Source organism: Spermophilus citellus (genome assembly GCF_964194105.1).
Source record: "Spermophilus citellus genome assembly, chromosome: 1".
Taxonomy (NCBI): Eukaryota; Metazoa; Chordata; class Mammalia; order Rodentia; family Sciuridae; genus Spermophilus; species Spermophilus citellus.
The window spans coordinates 117,136,828-117,159,823 of NC_138182.1; the positions used below are offsets into that span (position 1 = coordinate 117,136,828).

The 22,996-nt window shown below is 38.2% G+C and overlaps 1 protein-coding gene and 2 pseudogenes across 3 annotated transcripts in view; 2 read left to right on the forward strand and 1 right to left on the reverse strand.

Annotated features, from left to right (window-relative positions):
• Nucleotides 1-22,996, forward strand: part of LOC308647923 (olfactory receptor 2T3-like) — a 668,743-nt pseudogene that overhangs the window by 147,787 nt on the left and 497,960 nt on the right. The window lies entirely within an intron of this gene.
• LOC308655810 (olfactory receptor 2L13-like) lies at nucleotides 2,796-3,734 on the reverse strand (the record flags this gene model as incomplete). Its single annotated transcript, XM_081306095.1, has 1 exon — nucleotides 2,796-3,734. The coding sequence occupies one exon, from the start codon at nucleotides 3,732-3,734 to the stop codon at nucleotides 2,796-2,798; it is 939 nt and encodes a 312-aa protein (XP_081162221.1).
• LOC308655871 (olfactory receptor 2L13-like) lies at nucleotides 18,286-20,753 on the forward strand (annotated as a pseudogene). The gene is made up of 2 exons: nucleotides 18,286-18,954; nucleotides 20,483-20,753. The product of its transcript is annotated as an olfactory receptor 2L13-like (transcript).

The following is a 22,996-nucleotide window of genomic DNA, read 5'->3' on the forward strand; positions in this document are numbered from 1 at the left end:
ACATTCCAAAGATGGGCAGAGATGATGTGATTTTCATTATAGTAACTTTTTGCTATCAGTAAACATGCACATGTCAAGGCCATCAGAAATGAAGTTCTGAAATATTTTTCTAGTAAGTCCTCTGGATCAGGTGAATTATAAAGTAGAGCCCACTGACATGCAACTAAACCCAGAAGCTCTCCTTCCCCTCAAGTCCCCGACATTCAGAGAAGAAATGTAGAAACCTGTGGCATTACTCAGATTTCTGCAATCTGCTAGGTTCTTTATTAGCATCTACTCCATATAGTCATTGTTGTGCAATGATGCATCTCAGGGATACTTACCAAATCATCTTCCTCTCAGCATCCTGGTTCTCTACTCAACATGCATAATTGTGGCCACATTTTTAACCCAATTGCTAACCTGCAGCCATTATTTTGTATTTACTTTCATTCATTTTCCCCTTGCAACTGTTAGATGAAAAATTTATAGCACATTGTATCTGTTCAAGTTATTTTTAATGCTTACTGTATGTACTGGTCTTTAATATATTAATTAGGAAAGTTTGATATGAGGAGAAAGAAATGAGTATTTTCTTATCTTTTTCATCACAAATGTAGTTAAGCATTTGGTCTCATAGTAACTTGGGACTAGTTCTCATACACTGGGACCAGGGCATTTTGGAAAAGTTATTGAAGTACTAAATTTCCTTATTGATCTTCTGAATAGTTGCCTTGAACATTATTGAAAGTGAGTTATTAGGTCTCCCACTATTATTATTGAATTGTGTATTTCTTCCTTTTGTTTTGTCCAATTTTGCTTTTGTATCTGATACTGTCATAAGATGTTTTTAACTTTACAACTGTATGTCTTCATGGTGAATTGATCTCTTTATTATTATAAAATTTCTATCTTTATTAAAAAAAAGATAAAATGGAATGTAGCAACAATTAACTTTTTTTATCCACCTAAATGCTAATGAGCATTTTTTCTTGCCTTTAAATCTACAGGAGAAAAAGAACTTATGTTAAAGAGTAGATGATAAGTATCTGAATATTGAGTACTTAAGTTATTTTAGTAGACAAAGATGTATAAATGGCTCATAAGTTGGATACCGGTGTGATATTTGTGCCTTAGCCTGAGTTCTTCTATTCCTTTTTCAGAACCCTAAACAATCATGAAACAATCTCACTTTTCAGCCAAATATTAAAATATTGTTTTAATTCTCCTCAAGCCCTGTAGTTACTCCCATTAGTTTCTAAAGAACTTCCTAGCCACAGTTAAACTGATATTTACAATCTAATTGTAGCACATGAGGTTCTTAATTCAAGGGGAAAGAAATAAATTAATCTCCATTGAGACCAAAAAAAAAAAAAAACATTCTGAAAGATGTCTGGTTGCCCATTAAATATTCAGACACAAAAGAAGCAGGCTGGATGTGTACATACCAAGAACAGTGCCAGAACAGGCATGAGGCAGCATTATTAGAAGATGTCACCTGGTCAAACCTCACTCCAGGACTTTCAGGTCAAGGCACCTCAACACAACCCACAAGCACAGGTTTGGGGGATGTGGACAGCATATGGGATGGAGAGTTACTCCAGGAAGGAGTTGGGCATATGGTTGATGGCTCATGGAACTGACCAGGCAAACAGGAAGAATGGGATACAGTGATACAAGGCTGCCAAGGAGATGTTTGATGTTGACACTAGTGTGCCCTGTTGGAGGCCCAGGAATTACTTAGATTTTAGGGAATCAGAGACCCCATGTCCAGCTCAGATGAGCCACTGATAACAAATGTCAAGGATAAATTTTTAGTAATAGCAAGGAACATGGCAAGTACACAATCACAGAGTATGAAAAAGGCAAAGAGAGAAAACTGTGGCCTTAGTACCTGTAGCAGAAAGAGCTTCTTTATGTATTATGTGCCTGGAGAAAGATTACAGATGTTAATAATTATGCTTCCTAGGAGCCATTTGGATTTCAATATCTTTATAAAAGTTAAAACTAAATGTTAGAAGAATACAACTTGTTGTTGTTATTGTTTTTGACTTTTTTCCACATTGGTACAGGGGATTAAACCCAGGGTACTAAACCATTAAGCTACATCCCAGACCATTTAATTTATTTTTTAATTTTTATTTTGAGACATGTCTGCATAAGATTCTCAAAGCCATGCTAAGTTGATTAGGCTGCCTTTCAATGTGCAATCCTCCTGCCTCAACCTCCAAAGTTGTGATTTTCGGCACCACATTCAGGTGAAATAGTTGTTTTAAGAGTATAATTCCTTGTCCCAAGACCAGAAACTTTAGAGAGAATAATAAGCCATAGGTGATCCTGAAGGAGAGGACTACTAGCCACCCAGAAGTGCTGGATATTTGGAGACCCAAGCCCCATGTTGTTGTGGGAAACTTGAAATGTACACAGTGCAAGCTGCTAACAGGATATAACATGCACTGCTGGAAAACATAAAATAAAAACACAGGATACAAACACAGCAAGGGTATAATGTCAAACAGAAATAATATTTCAATATCAGTTTATTATTACTTTAAAATATTATGGGAACAAATAGCATATTGTATATTACATATAATAGGATAATATCAACATTGTCAATGTTATCATTGAGTTTTCAATTAAATTTATTAATTATTAATTATATATAATAATATATAATTTAGTATCACATTTAAACATGTTACTAGAAATCTAATTACATATGTGGAATAACATACATCTAAAAGTCAGCAGTGCTCCAGAGAGTTCCAGTCTGCATGGACAGAAGCCATACAGAGGAGCAGGGATGGCCATGCTCATTTCTTCTTAGAGGAGAACATCCCACACACGCTTCTTATGGCTCCCAGCACCTCCTTGTTTCTCAGACTGTAGACAATGGGATTGAGCATGGGGGTTAGGATGGTGTAGAAGACAGCTAGATTCTTATCCTCTTCAGGTGAGCGAAGACTCTTGGGCCGAAGATAAGTGCAGGCAAAAGGAGCATAGTAAAATATCACCACAGTTAAATGTGTGGAGCACGTGGTGAAGGCCTTTCTTCTTCCTTCCTTTGACCTCATGTGGAAGATAGCAAAAATGACTCGTCCATACGATGCTGTGGTGCCAAGGAAAGGAAGGAAGAGAACTAAGAGTGCACTAAAAATAACCATGTACTCATAGATCCAGGTGTCCGTACAGACCAGAGGCATCATGGCTGGGATGTCACAGTAGAAGTGACTGATGGTCCTGGACCTGCAGTATGGAAGATGAAGAGCATACACAGTGTGTACTAGGCCATTGAGGGAACCTAGTGTCCAGCACCCAAGGATCATTTTCACACACATTCTTTTGCTCATATATATGTGATAATGCAGGGGGTGACAGATGGCCACAAAGCGGTCATAGGCCATGGAGGCCAGGAGTAAGCCTTCAGAACTTGCCATGGTGACAAAGAAGAACATTTGCACACCACAGCCCAGGAAAGAGATGCTCCTCTGGCCAGAGAGGAAGTTGATGGCCATCTTGGGGACAGTGGAGGAGATGTACATCAGGTCCATGAGGGAGAGCTGGCTGAGGAGAAAGTACATGGGGGTGTGGAGCCGCTGGTCCAAGAAGATGAGGGCAGTCATCCCTGAGTTCCCCAAACAGGCGAGAACAAACACAGAGATGATCAGGAGCAAGAGAAGTAGGCCTTTCTGATTCGGGGGAAACAACCCCAACAAAATAAAGTCATTTGAAGTATGGTTCCAATTATCCATAAAAACCTATTTTCTCAACTTTCTTGAAAAGAAATAAAAAATGAAAATTGAGCATTTAAGATGAAATGAAACAGTAAAGGGAAAAAAGAATTAATTGCCTTTATTAGTGTTTATTTAAAATTAATTATTTTAATTTCAACCTGTACCTTTTCTTAAATTTATTTTGAGACCTGAATTGAATTTTCCTTCCCCAGTTCTCTCTGATAACCATTTCAGCAAGTCATAGGCACATACATGCTCATGAAATACAAAGTTTAATACGATGCACAGCAAGGACAGTTGAATTCGCTGGAGCCTTCCTGCCTGATGACTCCCAGCAGGAACATTCCTAGGACTATACACTAGCCTCAGCTCTGGAGGAAGCCAGGATCCTGCTTTCCCAGCTCCCCAACTCAGTACTCGTGTTCACCACAGACATGGCCTGTGGGGCACAGAAGTGCCCTGTGTGCTTGAGTCTGCATCCTCAGTGACCTCGCCTCCTCCACACCTTTAGTGCCTGCTCTCCCCTCCCCACTGGCACTCCTGCAGCTGAGTAACCCAGGGTCTTCTCCCAGAGCTGTGCTGCTCACCTCCTAAACAGAAGCTGCTCTGCTGGCCCTAAAAGGGGGTCACCATCCAAAGCATTATTCTTGTCCTGGGAAGATATAGTGTGACCTATAATATCCATACTTATTATAATATGTCCTTTGGATATTGTCTCCTCTCTAATGAGTTTTCTATTTTCTGAAGTCTTATAAACTCATTTTTTTCTTTTTTTATATGTGTGTTTGAGTAAGGAAAAAAACACAAGATAAAAATAACAGGTTATAGTAATACGCAAGATTTTTATTCTATTTTTCATAGCAGCAAGCATACTTTATGTGGTAATGGATATACCAACATGGGTTTTGATAACAGAAACACATAGTCAGAGGCTTTTTTTCTGTTTACATAGGAATCTTTGAGATGTCATTGCTTGTATGAACACTTTTTTATATTACTTCATTTATCCTAATCCATATACAGACCAATTATGTAAATATAGACACTGATGTCTTCATTTTCTAAGTATGAAAAGTAGAATTCACCAATGAAAAGAGAAATTTTTGAAGCTACAGTGTGTACTCAGAGTAGGAATTGAGCCTGTGTGACTCCTTTACATTTCCAATCATTTTTTAACTATTTGGTAAACTCTTTACTGTTTCTACACATTCAAAACAATTTCTATAACTATCACTGTCCTCCATAAGATGAGGCCTATTTTCATATCCGCGACTAGGTCAGAGCACATGGACCTTAAAGAGGCAGTTCTTTTGTTCTCCCTGTCCTGCACTGCAAGTTTTCATCTTGTCATTTAATAAGGAGGCCTATGATTACATTTAGAATAGCAGCTACAGAGAGTTCAGAGTATCATAAAATATAGATGATAATTGCTGTATTAATTATCTTTTTTTTTCCTAAATTGAAAACACGTGCATTTTCAATTCAATGCATGAGTATATTGACTTCAGGATCACATTCATCTGTATTGAAGATTTTGCAATCTGGAACTTTGGAGTTAGATATGAGGGTATAATTCTTTTGAAGACCAGAAAATTTCTATATTTTTTGGGTATTGGACCTTATTTTATTTCCTAGAATATCTTCAAACACCACTCTTTTTGTTACATTACAATATGGAGAATATTGCTCTGTGATTACAAGCTGTCTCAAAGATTAGTGTTTCCCTTGATTATTTTATAAGGCATGTTATAAAATATCGAGAGTTTAAAAATATAACCTTGATCTGACAGAACCTAATACATACAACTACAGCAAGTGTAGCAGGATAAGTTCATTTTCCAAAACTTACAAAAAAGCAAAACTAATTAATACAATGAAAATTAATGGTCCCTGAAAAAATGTTACAGTCAGCCCTGGACTAAAAAGTGAATTGTTTGCCTGAGCCTAGGCTAACTCAGTTCCAATAACCTCATGTAAAAGCTTTGAAGATGGTATTAAGTGAGATTTGGGTTTAGCTTATAGAACTCTGAATAAGTTTCACTCTCCTCTCTTCCTTTTATATTTTAAATTCAGAAGAGGTAGACCCAGAGATATTAATCTCTCAATTAAGTTCACACTCCTGGATAGCAGTACATTCTAAAATTTTAACGGTTTCACATCAAATAATTTTACATTTAAACTCCCTCTTATATTTTGCATTTTGACATACCATGGCCTATTCTGTGTGCAAAATAAATGATTCCTAATGATAAGAAAATATCGATTCTAAAATATTTCTTGGTTAAAGCTAACTCAAATTAATTTAGCACAATTAATTAATTTTGATTTACATTTTGTGAAATTCTTCAGACTGGGTTTTGAGAGAAGATGAGCCATTTTAATTACAATGTACCCTGCTAAAAGTCCATTGAATACTTTTAAATATTTAAACCCAAAGCTGTGCTCACACTCTACCAGGATAAGCAAATAGATTCTGACACTGAGCACCTGGCCTGGATCTCACCAAGCTCTCCTGATGTGAGGAGCCAAAGGTACCAGGAGGGAGTTCTCAGAACACACTCAGTGCCCATGGCTCCCACCTCTAGTATTCTCTTATGCTGAACTCTCAGAGCTCCTCACCTTGGGAGCTGCTTCCTTATTGCTTTGCTCAGTCATCTCGCTCTTCTCTTCCTTTGTTCCAGTAAAACAGACTCAAACATGCCACACTTACTTCTGGAGAGTGGGACAGAAGGATAAACTGCTGCCTCTGATGCACAGAACATCCCTCCTTCAAGCCTTAAATGTCCTTCCTGTGATGGATCCCCAGAGTCCAAGCCCATGGGAGAGAAAACTTGGTCATTTCACTTGACTTTGCTAATTTCATGGTGAACTTGGTTGAAGTGTGGAATAAATCAGCCAACCCACTCAGCTGCCACTCTCTCCTGCTGCCCAGAATTAGTCTCAAGAGGGATGAGCTCAGTCATTCCAGAACAGGATGAGGAGCTATAGGGGTATTAGGTAATGTCTACTAGATCCTCCTGTTTTGTAAGTTAAAACCTGAGGATCAACAAGAAGCAGTGTTGAGCTGGGTGATATCAGCAATAGTAGTGAGAGCAATTACCTTCTATAGTCTAGTCAGATTCTTAAGCAAATTATTGGCTATGGTGGCTGAATTAAATGACAAAATATATTTTTCTATATGAGGAAAGATATTAATTGATTTGTGAAAATGTGAATGAGGAAAGCAATTCTCCTAAAGTAAAGGTTGACTTTGAGGTTTTGTAATAAAATGAGGATTTGGAAGCATAGTGGTTTCTACCAGGCAGCTCCAACACTGACTAGGGGAACAAACTGGAAAAATCCCTTAACACTTTTCTCTCTTGTCAATGTTTTTTTGGTTTTTGTTTTGTTTGTTTTTCTTTTTGGTACAAGAGGTTGAACCCAGTGGTGCTTAAACAATGTGCCACATCCTTGGCCCTTTTTCTATGTTTTATTTTGAGACAGGATCTCATTAAGTTGCTCAGGGCCTTGCTAAATTGCTGAGGCTGGCTTTAAACTTGTGATCCTGATCCCTCAGCCTCCTAAGCTGCTGGAATGACAGGCATGTGCCACCAACCCTGACAGTTGTCAACTCTTTAAACAAGACTAATTGGAGGGACATTCTGGGAACAGCATGGAAGTATGCATGCAGATGTTTGCTCTCTGTTGCACGAGTAGCAGTGACAGATGTGAGGATCTCTTCCTTTCCTGGCAAACTACAGATTGGTACACCAGGGAAGGGTATATTTCATGTCATCTGTGGGTCTTAACTGTGACCAGGCTCTCATCATATATGAAGAAAATATTCACCCTTTGACTTTCTGAGTTGGTCTTTTCCACAGAGTATATGTTTTCTTGTTCCATCAGTTTACTGTCAAATGCCATAACTTCATTTTTCTTTATGGCTGAATAAAACTCCATTGTATATGTATAGCACATTTCCTTTATATATTCATCTCTTTTTTAAAGAGAGAGAGAGAATATTTTAATATTTATTTTTTAGTTTTCGGTGGACACAACATCTTTGTTTGTATGTGGTGCTGAGGGTCGAACCCAGGCCACACGCATGCCAGGCGAGCGCGCTACCGCTTGAGCCACATCCCTAGCCCAATTTATTCATCTCTTGAAAGGCACCTTTCTCACAATATGGGCATCATAAATTTTCCTGCTATAATCATTGATGTCCCTATATACTTTTGGTGATCTTCCACACAGCTTTTAAAGTAGTTTCATTAATTTGCAGTCCCATTAACAATGCATGAGTGTATTTACCCCATATCTTCACCAGCATTTATTATTACTTATATTCTTGGTAATGTCCTTTCTGACTGGAGTGACATGAATTTTCAATGTGGTTTTAATTTCAATTTCCTAGATTCTTATGGATGTGAAACTTTCTTTTTCATGTATTTGTTGGCCATTCTATATCTACTTTTGAGAAATGTCTGTTTGGTTCTTTACCCATTAATCCATTTGGTTATTTGCTTTTTGTGGTAAATATTTTGGATTTTAGAAGAAGGGCTGGTGAATATTTTCTCTCTTTTTGCAGGCTGTCTCTTCATACTTTTTTTTCTTTTTTTGATGGTGTAGAACTTTTTATCTTGATGCTGTCCCACTGATTGACTGTTGCTTTTATTACTTGAGCTTTAACATTCTTGTTAATAAAGTTAATACCGGGCTGGGGATGTGGCTCAAGTGGTGGCGCGCTCACCTGGCATGCATGCGGCCCAGGTTCGATCCTCAGCACCACATACCAACAAAGATGTTGTGTCCGCCGAGAACTAAAAAATAAATATTAAAAATTCTCTCTCTCACTCTCTCTCCTCTCACACTCTCTCTTAAAAAAAAAAAAAAAGAAAGTTAATACCTGTGCTGATGCTTTGGAGTGTTCACCCTATGTTTTATTCTATCTTTGCAAAGTTTCTGGTGTATTTCTTTGATATTTATTGCACTTTGAGTTGGTTTTTGTATAGAGTAGGGATCTAGTTTCATTCTTCTGCAAATGGACATCCAGGTTTCCCAGCCCCTTTTTGTTAAACAGTCTGTCTTTCTCCAATGCTTTTGGGAACTTTGTCTAGTATCTGATGACTTTGTGTATGTCAGTTGTCTCTGTGTCTTCTATTTTATTCAACTGTTCTTCATGTCTGTTTTGAGACCAATATTATGTGGATTTTGTATAGTTCTGTAGTATAATTGAAGATTTGATATTGTGACACTTCCTGCACCACTCCTTTTGTGAAGGATGGCTTTGTGTACTCTGAGATTTATATTCTTCTAAAAGAGTTTTAGGGCTATTTTCTCTTCTTCTTTGAAAATGTCATTGTTATTTTGTTGAGGGTTCCATTGAATCTGTATATTGCGTTTGGAAGTATGGCCATTTTGACCATATTAATTCTACCTATCCGACAAGGGCAGTCTTTCCATTGTCAATGTCTTCTTGAATTTCTTTCTTTAGGGTTTGTAGTTTTCATTGCAGAGATCCTTCAGCCTCCTCATTGAATTCATTCTAAAATATTTGTTTTTGAAGTTATTGTGTATAGGAAAGTGTTCCTGATTTCTTTCTCACCAGATTTGTTATCACACTATAGGAAAGCAATTTTTTATGCGTTTTGTTCTTGTGTCCGACAACTTTGCTGAATGTATTTATCAGTGTTAGAAGTCTTCTGGTGGAGTTTGAAGGGTCTTCTAGATCATGTCATCAGCAAATAGATAATATGAATTATTTCTTACCTATTTGTATAGTCTCAGTTGCCGTTTCTTGTGGCATGTCCCCTGAAATAGATTCAAGACACATGTGGAATAGTAGATGTAAGAGAGTCCATTCTTGCCATGTTCCTGATTTTAGAGAAAATCCTTATTTTTTTCCATTCAGTACAATGTTTGCATTGGGTTTTTCATTCATTTCCTTTAAACTGTGGAGGTAAGTAAGTATCTTGTATTCCTTTCACTGTTGTGGTAAGTTTTTTTCCACATAGTCAACATTAATGAATACTGGATTTGTTGAATGCTTTTTCTGCATTTATTGAGGTGATTATGTAATAATTGTCCTTAATTCCACTTATGTTGTGGATTATACATATTGATTGGTGTGTAGAACCAAACCTGCATAACTGGGGTAAAACTTGTTCATGGTGGACTTAATGTGTTTTTACATGTGATTTAGTCATATTTTATTTTATTGGGGGATTTTGCATGTATCTCTACTAAGTACATTCTTCTGAAGTTTTCTTTTCTTGATGTGTCTTTGTCTGGTTTTGGTGCCAGGGTGATACTGGCTCCATGGAATGAACTGGTAGTGTTTACTCTCCTTCTATTTATGGAATAGTTTGAGGAAGATTAGATCATTTTAACTTTAAGGTCTGGTAGAACTACTGTGGGAACCCATGCAGTCCAGCAGTTTGCTTTTTAAAAGGCTTTTGTTCTCTGCTTCAATCTCATTGTTTGATATTAGTCTATTTAGGTTTTCTTTTTCTTTCCCACTCAATTTAAGAAGGTCATATATGTCTAGGAATGTTTCCATGTCTTCATTTTTCCAAATTCTTAGAGTTTAAGTTTTCAAAATCGTTTCTGATGATCCTCTAGATTTCAGTAGTGTCTGTGGTGATATTTCCTTTTTATGTTAGATTTTGCAATTGCGCCATTCCTTCTTATTTTTAGTTAGGTTGACTAAAAGTTTAACAATTCTATTTGTCCTATCAAAAATCAACTCTTTCATCAACCTTTTGTGTTGTTGTTGTTGTTATTTATCTTAATTTCATAGATTGTTGTCTCTCCTTTCAATTATTTCCTGTTTTCTACTGAATTTTGGTGTTGGTTTGGTCTTTTTTTATGTCCCAGAGATGTAAAGTTAGATTATTTATTTGGTGTCTTTCTATTCTTTTAAGGTATGCACTCAATGCCATGAATTTTCCTCTTAGAACTGTATTTTTACTTTCTCAGAAATTTTAATAAATTGTATCACCATTCTCATTTACTTTTCAGTATTTTCTAATTTCTCCCCTGATTTTTTCTGCTAGCCATTTATCATTCAAAAGCATATTATTTAATCTCCAAGTCCTAGCATAGTTTCTGATTTTTAATCTATCATTGATTTTAATTTTATTACATTAAAATATGCATGTATAAATATATCACAGTGAATCTTAACACCATGTACATCCACAAGACAGCAATTTTTAAAGACCTTAATTATGTAGCAGAAAGATCAGTGGATGGGACAGGGGGACAAGTAAGGGAAGTACTGGTAACTGAATTAGAACAAATTATATTCTGTTCTTTTATAATTATGTCAAAATAAACTCTACCATCATGCATAACTAAAAGTAATGCACACAAACAAAATTTTTGAGAATCCTTATGAAAAACAAGACAACTAAAGGAATGCACAAACTTTTCAATAAAATAATAGCAAAAAATTAATTCCAAACTTTTGGAATGAAATTGAAATTTGAATACAAGATATATTTAGAACCCTGAATAGGAAAGATTAAAAAATCCTCTTTAAAATAAAATGCCTAACCAATAGTATAAAGATATACTTTTAAAATCCCCAAAAGAAAAGCACATGTCACATTTACAGGCAAGCTATTCAACTGATTTTCCAGGCCAAGCAATAAAAACCAAGGGGAATTGGAGAAATTCTGAACAAAAAGAGGTACCCAACAAGAATTTCATACCCAGGAAAACTACCCATCAGTCTTGGAGATGAAATCAATCTTTTCAATGACAAGAAGAAACAAAAACAATTCACAGTGATTAAGCCTACATTACAAAATTATATATTGAAATATTTCATCCCAAATAAATGAAATATAGACATCAGAGCCATCCTAGGGTCCAATCCTACTAGAAAAATAGCAATTGTAAGAAGAAACAAATCTGAATTAATTATTAGAAATAAATCAAAATGGCAAAAAATACAAATCATCTCTCTATAATAATACTGAATGTATTGGTCTAAGCATTCCTTTCAAAGACTTAGATTGGCATAGTAGTTTTACAAACAAACAAACAACAAACAAAAACCAATGAGAATACTTTTAAAAGCCTTAACTGTGAAGACAAATCTCTCAAGTTGAAGAATAACCCATGTGTGTTGTTGTCTGTATAAAAGGGGAATGGCAAGCATGGGTCACTGTATAACTGGGTCATTCTACCCAAGAGCTGGCCACAGCAGTGAGGACATGTATGCCTGCACACTGTATCCTGCCACCTGAGATTTTCTGACTAATAAGCTTCAGCATTTCTCTTGGAATCCTTACATAATAGCTTGAATTGTATTTAATGTCACTTATAGTCATTATTTATTAGAATATCATTCTCCAACAACAGATTTTTCAGGTGTAAGAATGAATAGAAGTGTTTTTCAGAAGATTAAAATTATCTCATGAAGGGTTCAGGGGACAGAGGATGGGAGACAAAGGGGAGGTACCCGGGAACAATACTGACCAAAATATGTTGTTATATTATATGAATGAAAATACACTATTACATATAATTAAAATGTGTCAGTGAAAAAAGAAATAAACAACAACTAAAAAAATTGTGGGCATATAAAACCTGATATGCAATATAACCTTAATCACTGAATATTTTACAAAAAGCTATAATAAAAAAAGCTTTCAATTCCTACATAATGGAAAAAACTTCAGTATTTAATAGTAATTTTCACAATAAAGAAACAATTTGACCATACATAATACCTAAAATTAGGTAATAAATACAACATATGAGATACTCAAATTTTTACTCATGGATTTATTAGGCTCATTTTATTGTAATTTTGCTATTATAAAGCAAATGGAAAAGAAATAATTATATTCAGAGACATTACTATGTGCCATTACTGTGCATATATTGAATAACAACACATGAAATACAGATTTCAGAAACTACCAGGCATTGAGCAACATTGTGGTGATCTGAATGAAGACCTTTCTTCCTTGTCACACTTCAGCAGCCCTTGACTGAGGCCCTCTTGTGTCATTACTGATGTGGCCTCTGTTGTCCACATCTCAGGGACACCCTCATCAAGAGAAGCAAATCTTTACCTCAACACACAGGAGGCTGACCCCTGGCTGCTCCTTAGTCTCCACAGAGGTCTCCATGGTGTGAAGAGGAGAGGAGTGATAAAAATATTCATTTCAAAAATATTCAAAGAATTTTCTCAGAAAAATGACTTTGTTGGTGGATGACTTCAGGACACATTGCTCAGCAAGGCAGTGAGTGAGTAAGTGTGCTGAGGCCATAAAAGGTATGAGACTATTTATTTGTTATTTTTGTGTGTTACCTGGGAGAACTTTGCTTCAGAAATGGACTTGAAGTTGACTTTGAGGTCAAGAGCTCTACTTTTAATAGCGCTGTGTAGTGGAAATCCTGGGCATTAAACACAGAAAAGAGAAAGTGATTTTGAGCTAATTGATAAATCCATTGTGGAAGGGAAGGGAGGTGAGGTAATGGAAGGGGCAGCCCATGACACCTGGGAGGAAGCTTCTGATAGCAAGTGAAGCTGGAGACTGACTAGGCCCCCAGAGCCCAAGTTCACAGTAAGGAGGTGATGTTCCATTTCTCACTTGGATTTTCCTTTACTTGGTTTTTGCTTTAAGTTTGTTTGTCTTTTCCATTGTGACAATTGATTACACAACACCATTTGTAATCTTTTTAAAAATATATATTAGTTGTGGTTGGACACAATACCTTTATTTATTCATTTTTTATTGTTCCTGAGGATGGAACCCAGCTCCTAGCATGTGCTAGGCGAGTTCTCTACTGTTGAGCCACAACTCAACAGTAATCTTAATGCTGTTTTCCTCTTGCTAAATTTCCTTCTATGGCTTCATGGTATTCCAATTAACTACCTTGAAACTACTATTGTTGATTTTATGTGAAAGGAGAAGAAAAGGGAGTGAGACTTACTCTGTGCTAAATAGCTCAAGACACTATTCAGTTAATTGCATCATCACAGATCTCAGGTGTGGTTTTTGTGAGTGAGTTAGCTGAGGCTCAGACAAACAATTGGCTTATTGGTCATGGGCTGATTTTCTGTAACTCTTTTTCAAGGACATTAAGTCTCATTGTATTAATTATTATTGCTTTCTTGTAACTTTTGCAAAATGAACTCAGCCACCTACACTACCTACACTCACTGCAGTGATATTGTTGGATTCTGTCAAGTGAAGGATATTTCTTTCAACTCTAAGTATTTGAGCAGTATGCCCTGTAAAATGACAAAGGGAGACCATAATCCTGACACCCTTGTAGTCACAGAAGCAGTACTTCCCAGGTTTTAGTGTAACCAAGAGAGTGGGGTTTCAAGAAATTCTGGCACATGAAATAAGGTCCAATATGCAATAAAGAAAGTTGCTGGTCATTCATAGAAATAGACCCTCATGTCTAACTCCCAGATCCTGGCACTTCAATTACAGATGAATGGGAAGTAAATAATCTCATCCATTATCTGAAGTATGAAAGTTTTTATTTAGTAAAAAATATCACTAATATATCTTTTCGATGGTACTCTGAACTCTCTTCTGATGAGAATCTAAGTGTGAATGTATGACTCCTTATTAAATAACTGGACCACGGAAGACATAAACTTACAGCCCGTTGTGTGATCAGGGACTGGTACTGCCAGAGATGCTGGCACCTTTCTTCATCCAAGATGAAACCTACACTAAACAAAGAAGTGGAGAAGGTACCACAGAAGGCCCCCATGCCCTAATATTCAGGACACATATTGTATACAATGATGTAAAAATAATATAAACTCACATATAATTAGTTTGAACATTCATAGTAATTTATTTCAGAAAGTCATATTTAGTTCAGTTAGTCAGCAGATCTGCTGAGAGCCTACTGTGCAATAGCCCCTGAGCCAGGGGGCAGAGACAGAGGATTAAATGGGTCCCACCCTGTCCCTTAGCAGCACCCAGCTGTGCTGATGTGCCCAGGCCTCAAGGGTCCTTGGCATGTTTGGGTTCCTTTGATAAACCCAGGGTAGCACTAGCTGTCCTCATTGCCCACTGCCCAGTCTCTCCCATGGATTCCTCCTCTTAGCTCTCTGCTCAACCAGATCCTCCTGTGTGAGCTCCAGAAGGAGACCTGACCCCATGTCACACCCACTAGCCTCTCATCTGGTCCAGAGCAGAGTCTGAGTCCTCATCCCTCCCTTCACAATTTTCCTGAAGTCTGAAACTTCCAGAGCCCTCTTGTCTCTGCTGCTGTCCTGATGACCCAGGCAGGCTCCCCATAGGACTGGTCCTGCTCCTCAGTCTGTGCAGAGTGGTCCAGAGCCTGAGGGCCCCTGCAGCACCTCCTTGGAGTGGTGCTCAGTGCTGCTTCCCAGCTGTCCCTCTGTCCTTCCTTCCTGCTCTATGGTTCTTGCTGTCACTAATGTCCACACACCTCACAGCATGTGTCTGAACTGCTGCTCTGTTGTCTGTGACACTCACTAAATATGAGCTCCAGACTGTGGAATCTTGTGTATTTTAACCACTAGAGCCAGGAGCACTGCCATCAATCATTACATAATTCGAAGGACCGTGTGTCACCTTGATGGGGATATTGTGTTCATCTTCTCTGAGGTCATGAAATTTTTTCCTAGTGTAGTTAGAAGCAGAGAAGCCCATAATCCTACCTCCCCAGTTGTCTTGTGATTCTGTGCTCCTTTTGGGTTCCTGACCATGCATTTTTAATTCTCAGTGTGTCTCAATTAGATGGGCATCAAAAAGCTCTTCCATTTTTATGATAAACTCTCTTCCACATTTTTATTCATTTTTACCAGAGTTATATGTTGTGACAATTGATTTAAAGTTACTAAATATAAATAATGACAATAAACTCTTAATAGCTTTTCTTTCCTTTGGAAAATTAATAATGCAAATTGATTATACAATTAGTAGCTGGGACATAATGTGGCATTAGTATTTCTGTAAGATGGAAAGACACAAAGATATGAATTCGATAATCTCATACAAAGTCTAGATAAATAAAGAAGTAAAAACATATAGAGTGTAAATATAAATCATAATTTCTCCATATTTTGGAGAATGAATGATAGAAAAACTAATTTCCTAGACTGGGATGACTCAGGATAAAAGAGAGGTTATTTAGAGTGAAATTACAGTTATAAATTCCCAAGTAAAGGCATGGGCAAAAAAAAATGAAGATAATATTATTTAGGAAGGGAATTTTTCTCATTTTTATCTAACTTTGATTTTCACTCTAAATGATTAACACCTTTTACTTTAATGATTAACTCTGAAGATGAGAATTACAAACACATTAGCTATAATTCCTAAGGAACCATTGCTCACATGCTTCCTACTTACACAGCTCAGCATAAGATCCACCCTCCTGCCTGTACTGGGTGAGAACTAAACTACAGTACAGGGAGATAAAACCAACAGCCCAAGATCCATGTGCTCTTACCTCATCTGAAACATGTAATTAGGCATGATCTCTAAAGGAGATCAAGACTAATACAAATTGAATTGAACAAATTGTTCTGTACAGAGTAAGACATTTTCCAATGGATGACTAAATGCTTAAAAATACAATGTAGGCACACAGGCTTACTTAATTTGAAAATGTTATCATTCACATCAATGAAGTCTATTGTATATATGTGTCAAATGAAGACACTAATGCCTGAAATTATAGAATTTGAACTATGGATACATTATAATAAATTATGTGATATAAAGAATAATTAACAAAATTGGGGCATTTAAAGATTCCTATAAAAATAAGAATATCTGCAAGTGTGTTTCTCCTTTATCTATACCCATTCTACATGTCTATTACCATGATATTTTTAACTGCTGCTCTGAAAAACAGGGTGAGTTTTGCCAGTAAATGGATGGAACTGGAGACTATCATGCTAAGTGAAATAAGGGCAATCCCCCAAAACCAAAAGTCGAATGTTGTCTCTGATACACGGGTGCTAACACACAACAAGGGGACAGCGGAAGGATAAAAGACCAGTGGTTACACAATGGTGAGCCAAGAGAAGGGAGGGTGTGAATGCCTAGAGCGTTTGGGTCCCTGGGTAAGGGTCGCAAAATAACCAGGACACAGGGGATGCAGAGCAAAGGCAGCAGTTGCAACTGCATGCTGAGATTTATTTGCAAGTTCCTTTTATATTCTTCTAACAAAGCAAGCAATTCTTCAAATAACACTTTACCCACATTGCCCAAATATCATGCCTCAGCGGGTACACAGAGCTAAATTCAGATCGTTCTTGTTTATTTGATAAGTACACTCCCAAAGTTCTTTGTAGACATTATCTAATCCTCTGAGGATGCATTTGTTTCTTTAGAATGTACTGTTCCCAGGACAAGTATGCAGGAAGCTTCTTCCTCCTGGCCAAACAATGCAGAACTTGTGACTTGCAATAAGGGGAAGAGAACTTTTCCTCCTCCTAACTGAGGTTTGCCTCAGCTGGCCTCAATCACAACCACAGCTCTTTCAAAATGTCAGGCCTGAGAGAGGTAAACTCTGCACACTCAAACCCCAACAGGAGGGGAAGGGAATGGGAAAGACGTGGAATGAATCTGACCTAAGGCTGCTATGTTCACATCAGAATACACCACAGTGAGACTTCACCTCATGTGCAACCACAAGACTGGGATCCTGGATAGAAGAAGATACACTCCATGTTTGTATACATGAGTCAAATTAAACTCTGCATGTATAACTAAAAGAGGAAATAAAAAAATCAGGGTGAAAACTACTTTGCACATTATTTGATTTGTCGCTATTGTCATTTGTTATTTGCTGATATGAAGAATAAAAACATGCATGATTTAATTTGTTTGTTTTAGAGTTTGTAGGGCTTCAACAAGTAGAATGTATTCAGGGAAGAGCCACTATCCATAACACATTTAAATTAGGGTGAATCTCACAGGACACACAACAAGTTTACCTTCAAGAACTTTTGGATGCTGGCCCACTTTGAGGGCCAGCAGAGCAGCTTCTGTGTAGGAGGTGAGCAGCACAGCTCTGGGAGAAGACCCTGGCTTACTCAGCTGCAGCAGTGCCAGTGGGGAGGGGAGAGCAGGCACTAAAGGTGTGGAGGAGGCGAGGTCACTGAGGATGCAGACTCAAGCACACAGGGCACTTCTGTGCCCCACAGGCCATGTCTGTGGTGAACCTGATGCTGAGTTGGGGAGCTGGGAAAGCAGGATCCTGGCTTCCTCTGGGTCTGAGCCTGGTGCATAGTCCTAGGAATGCTCCTGCCAGGAGTCAGCAGGCAGGAAGGCTCCAGCTACCTCATTGGGTTTGACACAAGTGGTACTCGAGTTTATATCTTAAGACCTTACATTTGTCTATGACCTGCTGAGATGGTTACCAGAGAGAACTGGGCAGGAACATTGAGTTTAGGTCTTAAATTCAACAAAAGCTACTGTTGGAGAAATACAATTCTTTCTAAAAAAAAAAAAAAAGACTAACAAAGATGATTCTTTTTATTTTCCTCTTCTATTTTTTTTTTCTGGTTAGTTCTTAGTTTTTATTTTGTTTACGTCTCAAAGAATTAAAGAAGTGTGTGTTCATGGAGAAATGGAACCAAACTTCAAAGGATTTTATTTTGTTGGGGCTATTACCCCCAAACCAAACTGGCCTACTTCTCTTGCTCCTTATCATATTTGCATTTGTTCTTGCCTTGGTGGGGAACTCCGGAATAACTGTCCTCATCTTCTTGGACCCCCGGCTCCACACCCCCATGTACTTTCTCCTCAGCCAGCTCTCCCTCATGGACCTGATGTACATCTCCACCACTGTCCCTAAGATGGCCATCAACTCCCTATCTGGCCACAATAGCATCTCCTTCCTGGGCTGTGGTGTGCAAATGTTCTTCTTTATAACCATTGCATATTCTGAAGGCTTACTCCTGGCCTCCATGGCCTATGACCGCTTTGTGGCCATCTGCCACCCCCTCCACTATCCTGTCCGCATGAGTAAAATCATGTGTTTGAAGATGATCATAGGAACCTGGTTACTGGGCTCCATTCACTCTCTGGCATATACCACCTACGCCCTTCATCTTCCTTATTGCAAGTCTAGGGCCATCAATAATTTCTTATGTGAGTTCCCATCCATGATGCCTCTGGTCTGTATGGACACCTCGATCTATGAGTACATGCTCTTTGTGAGTGCAGTCCTGTTTCTCCTCCTTCCTTTTCTTGGCATCATGGCCTCCTATGGACGGGTCCTTTTTGCTGTCTTCCACATGCGCTCAAAAGAGGGAAGAAAAAAGGCCTTCACCACGTGCTCCATACATTTAACCATGGTGATATTTTACGACACACCTTTTGTCTACACTTATCTCCGGCCCAAGAGTGTCCACTCACCCACAGAAGATAAGAACCTGGCTGTCTTCTACACCATTCTCAACCCCATGCTCAATCCCATTGTCTACAGCCTGAGGAACAAGGAAGTCCTGGGAGCCATGGGAAGAATGTGGGGGATGCTCTCCTCCAGGAGAAAATGATCATGGCTGTCCATGCTTCTCTGGATTGCCTCTTTTGACACAGACTGTAACTCTCTCAAGCACTGCTGACTTATAGATGTATAATATGATCCACACATATAAGTAGATTTCTACTGAGATATTCATCAGTTAAAATTAATTAGATGATATATTGTTTATAATGTATAAATATAATAATTATTACATGTGTTAGAGAGAAAATGTTATTGTTAATGCTACAGCTAACAAATTAATCTTATATTGTACTATACAGTACACATTTCTTTTTTTCATATACTAATATTAATAAAATATTTGTTCTCATGTTGACAAGTATAATTTTTATATATTTGACATGAATTATTACTGTGCTTGAATACCTTATTTTCATTCTAAATTTGCACAGCCTTGTGGGAGTTTTAGAACCCATACCAACTTGCACTTAACATATTTCAAATGTCCCAAGGTCATATTTCCCAGTGTCTACAGACAATAGGACCTCTGGTGACTTGCACTCTTCTTCTTTAGGAACTGATGTGTCTTATTGTTCTATGTTCCTTTATTTGGGATAAAGAATTGTACTCTGAACTCTTTTTTAAAAGCTACTTGTTTTCTTTTAATTTTAATTTAAATGCTTGTAGAAATAATGAACTTCAAGTGGCCCCTACGGTCCAACATTATTATATCTGTAATTATTCTCATTGCACATAATATGGAAAAAAATTCTTTCTTTGATACTATACTTTTCTTTCATTGTCTTTTTAATTTTTTTTTTTTGATGCATTACTGGCATTGGTCCTTAACTTAAGTAGGAGATGTATCTTGGCTCTTATCACCAGTGGCTCCTCTGAGCAGCTCTTTGGGGTCTTCTTTCCTACCATCTGGGGAGTCAACACAGTGCACCTCTCTCAGGTGCATTGCTGCCCCCCCCCCCCAGCCTCACAGGCAGCCTGCGTCTGCAGGTATCACTGTGTCCCATCCTTTCTTATCTGTCTGCCTGTCAATTCCATAAGCCATCAGCCACATGCCCAGCTCTTTCCTAAAGGTAACTCTCCATCCCATGTCCTGTCCAATTTCCCCAAACCCGGGTTTATGAGCTGTCTTGAGGTCCCTTGACCTGGCAGTCCTAGAGTGAATCAGCACATCTAGCTGAGGTGTGACCAGGTGATAACTTTACTGACACCTGGGTCTATGAGTATGTGATTTGTTTAGTGCAGTCCTGATTCTCCTCCTTCCTTTCCTTGGCATCACTTTGTCCTATGGATGAGTCATTTTTTCTGTCTTCCACATGCGCTCAAAAGAGGGGAGAAGAAAGGCCTTCACCACGTGCTCCACACATTTAACTGTGGTGACAATTTTACTATGCTCCTTTTGTCTACACTTATCTCCGTCCCAAGAAGGTCAGCTCACCAGAAGAAGATAAGAACCTGGCTGTCTTCTACACCATCCTCACCCCCATGCTCAATCCCATCATCTATAGCCTGAGGAACAAGGAGGTGCTGGGGGCCATAAGGAGAGTGTGTGGGATGTTCTCCCCATGGAAGAAGTGAGCATGGCTGACCCTCTCCTAGGTATTGCTTATCTCCATGCAGACTGAGGCACCCCGGTGCAGCACTCACCAATAGAAATATAATGTGACTCTACATATGTAATTAGATTTCTAGTGACATGTTTAAAATCAAATTAAATATCGATTATTACATAGATTTGTCTACATTAATAATTAATATTTATTTAGTTGAAAACAAAAATGTTAACATTAACAGGTTGATATTATATTATTTATATTATATATAATACTCAATGTAATGTTAGTTCACATAATGTTTTAATGTAGTAATATACTGATACTTAATATTATCATTAGTATGTTTGACATTATACTCTTGCTTATCCTTATATATGTTTTCATTCTACATTTTCCAACATTGTGTGACTTTTATGTTATATCCCATTAGAAGCTTGCACTGTGTACACTTCAAGTTTCCCACAACCACACGGGGCCAGAGTCTCCTGATATCCAGCACTTCTGGGTGCCTAGTAGTCCTCTCCTTCGTGATCACACGTGGGTTGTTATTCTCACTGTGATTCTTGGTCTTGTAACAAAGAATTATACTCTGAACACTTTAAAATAAATATTTCACTCAGTATGTTAGGGAGACCTTGTTAAGGACCATATGTAGTATTGGACAACCTAAGCAGGCAGGGTCCCTAAGCCACATGCTTGTTGTTTAAACAGAGGGGGAGATGTTGAGAGCCACAGCCAAAGGGGCCCCAGCAAACTTCCAGCTGCCAGCAAACTTCCAGCTGCTGGCTGATGATTGGCTCACAGCGGCCCCAGCAACATCTAGCTGATTGGCTCCTCTGCGGTGATGTTCATTGGGCTGTTTCCCTGCCCTTCAGACTGCCAGCTGATGATTGGCTCACAGCAGCCCAGCAACATCTAGCTGATTGGCTCCTCCATGGAGCTGCTCATTAGGGGACTTCTTTGGCTTCGCCCACGTGACCCAGCCAATCAGCCTCAAGAGCAGGAGGATTGTGATAGGTGGTGAGTTTTGTGTGGGGGTCAGAGGCTTGGGGAAGCTGGTGGTGGCAGTTGGGCTCTGAGGGTTTTTTCCTGAGGAGCTCTTTTGTTTGGCGTTTGTAGTTCTAAAAATAAAGTTAGTTTCTAATGACAAGTGGCTCCTGAATTGTGCCCAGCCAGACTGCGGCATTGATGTTGAGAACCACAGCCAAAGGGGCCCCAGCAAACTTCCAGCTGCCAGCAAACTTCCAGCTGCCGGCTGATGATTGGCTCACAGCAGCCCCAGCAACATCTAGCTGTTTGGCTCCTCTGCGTAATGTTCATTGGGCTGTTTCCCTGGCCTTCAGACTGCCAGCTGATGATTGGCTCACAGCAGCCCCAGCAACATCTAGCTGATTGGCTCCTCAGTCATTCAGAAGGGTATATGAAGTTGGAGAATCATATTTTACAGAGGGCATAAAACTCCAGGACACCAGTGAATGTTTGTGTGTTCCAAAGTTACATAGCCCCATGATTTTCCAGAATGTTGAAGAACCATTAATAGATGAATAGTAAATAGGTAGACAAGTATTTTCTTGGATAGATAAAAACTAATTTTGAGAACATATCCTTTGAATTTTCTTTTGGAATGAAGTTGGGCTTATTTTGCTTTATTTAACAACTTCACTGAAGAATGTGTTTAGCTTTAATTTAATCTAGTTCTAGCCCTTCATTTAAAAGGAATGTCCACATGTTTGGTGAATGTAATACTGGAGTGTGCACCTTGGAAGTGGAACACAGAGGAGCTGGATGACTTATACACTCTGTGTCTGTGAAAATATTTATGAATATCTTGCACATGTAGCTGTAACACTTAGAATTCCCATGACTGACTAGATCAGAGCATTGATGTAATTATCATCATGTATATCCCTATGCTGTCAACCACACAGCTTGTACAATAACATAGTTTCCAAATTGTTTCTGAAAAGTGTACAAATTTAATTCTGAAAAAGAAATCGTAATGATTTCTAGTATACATATTACTATTACTTCTTAATATATTCTGTTGTTGCACCAAAGGATAAAACAAGCAAGGTGCAAAAGTTGAAAGCACAAAGCATCACAATTGACACATATTGGCTTTACAGACAAAACCTTGATAACACTTAACCCAAGTGCAAATCACAAATTTACCTGTATCATTTTCATGTGCCTTTTACTTTAAAAAAGCTGGTCAATGTTCCATACATTGGTAATTCTAACTATTGTCCATTACCTCATACAACC